The sequence below is a fragment of the Phoca vitulina genome, unplaced genomic scaffold (assembly GCF_004348235.1).
Source record: "Phoca vitulina isolate PV1807 unplaced genomic scaffold, GSC_HSeal_1.0 scaffold122, whole genome shotgun sequence".
In the NCBI taxonomy this organism is placed as follows: domain Eukaryota; kingdom Metazoa; phylum Chordata; class Mammalia; order Carnivora; family Phocidae; genus Phoca; species Phoca vitulina.
In genome coordinates, this window is record NW_022589825.1 from 117560 (window position 1) to 123744 (window position 6185).

Sequence of the window (6185 nt, forward strand, 5' to 3'; positions counted from 1 at the left end):
ATTGAAATATAATTGACATTGTGTAAGCTTAAGGTGTATAACATGTTGATTGGATGCATTTATATATTGCAACATGATTCCCACCATAGCATTAGCTAACACCTCAGTCGCACTGCATAATTATCATTTCTTTTTTGTGGTGAGAACAAGTAAGACTAGTCTCTTAGCAACTTTGAAGTTTATAGTACAGTATTGTTGGTTATAATCACAATGCTGTGCATTACCTCTCTGGGAATTATTTATCTACTAGTTCCAAGTTTGTACCCTTAAACAATACCTCCCCAGATCCCCAACCTCCTTTTCTCTTTTCTTTTTCTAATTTTAGATTTTTTTCTTATATTAAATAAAATTACCATTTTTATTTACTTTATCACACAGTATATTTTTCTTTATTATGTATTTTTATAGAAAACTAGTAACATTCCTGTGGATTGATAGATTAATTTTAGCTATATCAGTCTGGAAAAAAGAATGCTACTGTAAGGTATGAGTGAAATTTATAAAATATATATTGCAGTTACTATGCTAATTACTTAAATGCCAGGTTAGGGGTATATATTCTATATAAAGTTTTAAACCAAACAGGAGAGGCTCTCTCCTTTTCTCCACCATTGTGGTGTATGTGGTTGACTGCTCCTGCCATGTCTTCTCACAAGACTTTCAGGATCAAGCGGTTCCTAGCCAAGAAACAAAAGCAGAATTGTCCCATTCCCCAGGGGATTCAGATGAAAAATGGTCATAAAATCAGGTACTACTCCAAGAGGAGGCATTGGAGAAGAACTATGCTGGGTCTATAAGAGATCACACATGAGATGGCACATATATTTATGCTGTATGAAGGGTCATATGCTCATATCCTATCACTTTGTAACATCACTACTACTTGAACAATGACATGTATTATCAGAGAAATGGTTTTTCTGTTACTATACTTCTGTACCAGTAGGTTGGTTGAGTAATAAATATGTGAGACCTTTTGTTTAAAAAAAAAAGGAGAGTAAAAGAGTTATAAATAAAAATACATTTATATTGTCTTTTATATTTATCTATGCAGTTACCTTTACTGGTTCTCTTTATTGTGCGTGTGTGTGGATTTTAGTTACTGTGTAGTATTCTTTTATTTCACCCCAAAGGAATTCCTTTATTTTCTCATAAGGCAGGTCTGTTAGCAATGAATTCTCTCATTTTGTATTTACCTAAGGACACCTTGATTTCTTCTTTATTTTTCCTGGATATCAAATTCTTGGTTCATAGTCTTTCAGCATTTTGAATACGTCATCCCACTGCCTTCTGACTTACATGGTTTCTGATAAGAAGTCAACAATTATTCTTATTAAGGATCTCCTTATATGATGCATCACTTTCTTCTTGATGCTTTCAAGATTCTCTCTTTGTTTTTGGCTTTTGAAAGTGTCTATGATGTATCTAGGTGTGGATCTCTTTTGGTTTACCCTACTTGGAATTTTATGAACTTCTTGGATGTTCATATTAATGGTTTCCATCTAATTTAGGAAGTTTGGAGCCATTATTCCCTTAACTATTTTTTCTGCCCCTTTCTCTTCTCTCCTTCTGGGACTCTCATTATGTATCTGTTGGTACAATTGACGGTGTCCCACAAGTCTCTTGAGGCTCTGTTGATTTTTTCATCGTTCTTTTTTTCTTCATGTTCCTCACACTGGAGAATCCCAATTAACCTATCTTTAAGTCCACAGATTCTTTTTTCTGCCAGCTCGTTTCTGCAGTTGAACTCCTCTAACATATTTTTCCTTTTAGTTACTGTGTTTTTCAACTTCAAAATTTCTATTTGGTTGTTTTTTTTAAATGTCTGTCTATTTATATTCTATATCTTATGAGATATTGTTTTCATATTTCCCTTTAGTTCTGTAGACATGTTTTCCTTCAGTTCTTTGAACACATTTATAATAGCTGATTTAAAGTCTTTTCCTAGTAAGTCCAATGTCTGGGTTTAATTTGGGACAGTTTCTTTTCTTTTTTTTTTTAAGATTTTATTTATTTATTTGAGAGAGAGAATGAGATAGAGAGAGAGAGCATGAGAGGGGGGAGGGTCAGAGTGAGAAGCAGACTCCCCGCTGAGCAGGGAGCCTGATGCGGGACTCAATCCCAGGACTCCAGGATCATGACCTGAGCCGAAGGCAGTCACCTAACCAACTGAGCCACCCTTATTTGGGACAGTTTCTATTGATTGCTTTTTTTCCCTGTGTAAGTCATACTTAACTGTTTCTTCTCATGTTGCATAATTTTGTTTTGAAAACTGAATGTTTTAAACAATGTGGCAACTCGGGAAATCACATTTGCTCCACTCCCCAGAGTTTTCTTGTTGTTGTTATAGTTGTTTATTGTTGCTACTGTTATTCTTATAGTTTGTTTATTGAGTGATTTTCCAAACTAATTCTCTAATGTCTGTGCATTCTTTGTCATGTGTGACCACTAAAGTCTCTGATAGGTAAGCTTAATGGACTTCTAATGATTAGACAGATTGCCTTAAATGGCTTACACCTATAAACCTCCCAGTCTTTGCCAAGGAGCTCTGTGTGTGTGTGTGCTGAAGCATGCCTTCACTCCTCCAGAAGGCAGTTTGCAACACTATCCTATCCTTCACTTCCTGTTTACACAAAGCCTCATGATCAGCCAGAGGTAATAAAATACAACTTTCTCAGATCTGTCTTGGGCATGTACACAGCCCTATACCTATATGTTGCATTCTAGTTCCTTAGAATATGTGTGAGCTTGCCAAAGCCCCCTACAAATGCCACAATACATGATTTTCCTCTCAAGTTTTTTTAAAGGAGACTCCTGTTTGTCCTAAAAGGCACCACCTCCTTGGAAAGCTGTGATACTGCACTATTACCATGGATTGTATTTGACAGATGCTCTGGGGATAAGGTTTTTCTCACGGAGCAAGCTAAGTCATGTCCAATAAAGACAAGCATTCTGAATGCAGCTTGATTTTCAGGAAACTACCAGACAGGTCAAATAGTAATAGCTCTCTGGGGATAGGGCTTTTGGGGGAGCACCAAGTTTGTTTTGCCACCTTCAGTAACTGATAAGCTGCTAGTTTTCACATCTACTGTGCTTACCAGTCCCCTAATTTTAAAGAATCCAGTAGATCTAGGGAGATGAGGATAAGACTAGGGCAAGATAAAAATGCCACAAAGTTCACAGTTCTTACTTAGATTTGACTGATTTTTTTGGCTCCTTGAATTGTTACAGCCTTTTGTTAATTTCCAAAGTTCTGAAACTATTGATTTTTACAAGTTTTTCAGTCAGCATTCTCATAGTTTGTATAAAGGAGTAGATTTTCAAAGGTCCTTACCCTAATAGTGTTTCTTACCAGAAGTTCTTCTCTATTGTGTATTATTAAAATACATAAATGTAAGACTTTTGAAAATAGGAACATACATTTAATAGGATGAATTAAACAGATATTACCAATATTTAATCAAAAAGTAACAATCACATGTTCTTTCTGTTCCATGATACAATTAGATATTTTTGTACTTTCTGTTCCTTTTCCATAATACTTGTCTGAACTACCTGAAGTCTTTAGGACACACTTCTTTTATATTATGTAGTGGAAAAACTGAATACAATCAACTTAGGAGACTATTAAAGACCACACAGTGGGGAAAAGAAAGTCTCTTCAACAAATAATGTTGGAATAACTGGATCTCCATATGCAAAAGAATGAAGTTGGACTCCTACCTGAAGCCATAGGCAAAAATTTATTCAAAATTGAATATAGACCTAAATTTAAAAGCTAAAAATATAAACTCTTAAAAGAAAACATAAGATAAATCTTTGTGTCCTTGCTTTTAGGCAATGTTTTCTTAATATGACACCAAAAGTACAATGACAAAAGAAAAAGAGCTAAAGAGGACTTCATCAAAATTAAAAACTTCTGTGTTGCAAAAGGCATCAAGAAAATGAAAACCCAACCCCCAGAATGGGATAAAATATTTGCAAACCACATATCTTATAAGGGACTTATATCCAGGACCTTTTGCCACTCAACAATAAAAAGACAAATAATCTAATTCAAAAATGGTCAAAGGATTTGAATCGACATTTCCCCCAAGGAAGATATACAAATTACCAATAAGCACATGAAATAATACTCAACATTGTTAGTCATGACAAAAATGCAAACAAAACCACAATGAGATACCACTTTATTTCCACCGGCATGTTTATAATCAAAAAGGCAGACAATTACAAGTGTTGAAGAGGGTGTGGAGAAATTAGATCCATGATCATGCACTGCTGTTGGGAACATAAAATAGTCCAGCCTCTTCGGAAAACAGTTTGGCAATTCCTCAAAATCTTAAGCATAGAATTACCATATGTGCAGCAATTCTACTCCTAAGAGAAATGGAAACATTTGTTGACACAAAATAAGATACTTAAGCAGGATATTTAAAATAAATATTTAATCGCTTCTCAGCTTTTTGGCTAATACCAAGTGTACTAAATATTGAAAACTTATTTAAAATAGCATTACTAATAATGGCCAAAATGTAGAAACTACCCAAATTTCCATCAACTAGTGAATGGATAAACAAAATGTAATATAGCCATACAATGGAGTATTAATTGGCAATAAAAAGGATTAAAGTACTGATACATGCTACAACAAGGATGAAACTTGTAAACATCATGCTAAGTGAATTAATCCTGTCATAAAAGATCACATATTTCATGATTCCATTTATATGAAATGTCCAGAATAGGCAACTCTCTAAAGACATTGGGTTAGTGGTTTCCAAGGGCTGGGGGAAGGAGGGGAATAGGGATGGTTAAAGGGTTTCTACATAAGGTGATGAAAATGTTCTAAAATTAGATAGTTGTGATGGTTGCATGACTCTGAATATTCTGAAAAACACTCTGATGTTTATACTTTAATAAAGTTAACACACACAAAAAGAATATTTTGGTATGTAGAATTATATTTCAATAAAACTTTTTTTAAAAGCTAAATACAAATCAAACATAAAATCCACTTTGCCTTGCAGCTCTGTTCTTATCAAGCCACATTAGACTAACTCCTCATGTCAGTACAATGTTATAACATCAAGCTAAATGTTCTCCCTGAAAAATCATTTGATCATTTAATTTTGGGGATTTTACTTACTAGCAACAGAGGGTTTTTAGAAATGTAGTAATTTATTTCCAGCTCTCTAAAAATGTCCGTCCGTTTTATATCACAGAATTGTTTTGGTAGACCAGCTGTTTGTCAATAAGGTCCTTTTCATCTATAAATTACTCATATAGGCTATTTCTAAAATATCCATTATTTTTAAACACTGCAAATCACATTCACTGTCATCATAAGTTAAATCTCTCTTTCTCAGGGAAAATGGCTTTATTTTTTTTCAAGTTTCAGATACTTATTAATCAGCGTAAACCCCAACACAATACACCAACATGATTTCGTACATTTAAAGGGGAAATTTCCTGGATAAGTGGAAAATTGTGTGGATGTCTTCTGAAAGACCTTCATTCCAAGCAGCTTTATAGTGAAACATTTCATTTAGAAGTCTGGACCTTCTTTCTTCACTTTGCTGTAATCTACATTCACTGAGTAGAACTTGTATTGATCATTGGGACCCAGTTTGTTCCAGGGTTCTGGGTTATTCTTCCTATCCCAACTGACATCTGGATTGAACAATGCCAGGCACAAGACATACAGTGGTGCTCCAGTAACTCCTGCCCAGTAAATACCCAGTAGAGCAACGGCTGTCGTAATTATTATTACAAAGAGGGGGATCAAGCTCTGATGCTTCTTGGTCTGACCGAGGATCTGATGTAACATGGTTACGGCAGAGACCTCCAGTCCAGGAGAAGAATAAATCAAATCTACAAGGCCCAGCACTAAGTAATCCCTACCAGGAAAATGGTTTTAAAGCACAGGGATTATCTGATTATCTTGCGGAACTTAAACTGGATTCCAAATAAATAGTTTTAGTAACAAAACTGAGAAAGTTCTGTTTAACTTGACTGACCTTTTCTGGTAACAGTGTTGGGGGTGGTTCTGAAAGTCTTATTTCCAAAAGAAAAATTTTTTTTCTTCTGTGTGAATTGTCACAAGTCACACATAACATTGAACAACTCAGGTGCAGTCAGTTTATCCTTTTCTCCGCTCCTTGTGGCCTCTTCCAAGATCATCA

General features: G+C 34.9%; 2 protein-coding genes across 2 annotated transcripts; one reads left to right on the forward strand and one right to left on the reverse strand.

Annotated features, from left to right (window-relative positions):
* Window positions 1-605: 605 nt before the first annotated feature.
* LOC116628519 (60S ribosomal protein L39-like) lies at window positions 606-797 on the forward strand. Its single transcript, XM_032398905.1, has one exon. It carries the CDS (start codon window positions 621-623, stop codon window positions 795-797), a length of 177 nt encoding a protein of 58 aa, XP_032254796.1. The 5' UTR covers window positions 606-620.
* A 4751-nt stretch (window positions 798-5548) lies between these two features.
* On the reverse strand, window positions 5549-5830 carry LOC116628520 (cytochrome c oxidase subunit NDUFA4-like). Its single transcript, XM_032398906.1, has one exon. The coding sequence runs from the start codon at window positions 5828-5830 to the stop codon at window positions 5549-5551; it is 282 nt and encodes a 93-aa protein (XP_032254797.1).
* Between the last annotated feature and the right edge of the window lie 355 nt (window positions 5831-6185).

Coding starts and splice junctions, on each gene's coding strand:
- LOC116628519 (XM_032398905.1), top strand. CDS start 621: ATGTGGTTGACTGCTCCTGCCATGTCTTCTCACAAGACTTTCAGGATC.
- LOC116628520 (XM_032398906.1), bottom strand. CDS start 5,830: ATGTTACATCAGATCCTCGGTCAGACCAAGAAGCATCAGAGCTTGATC.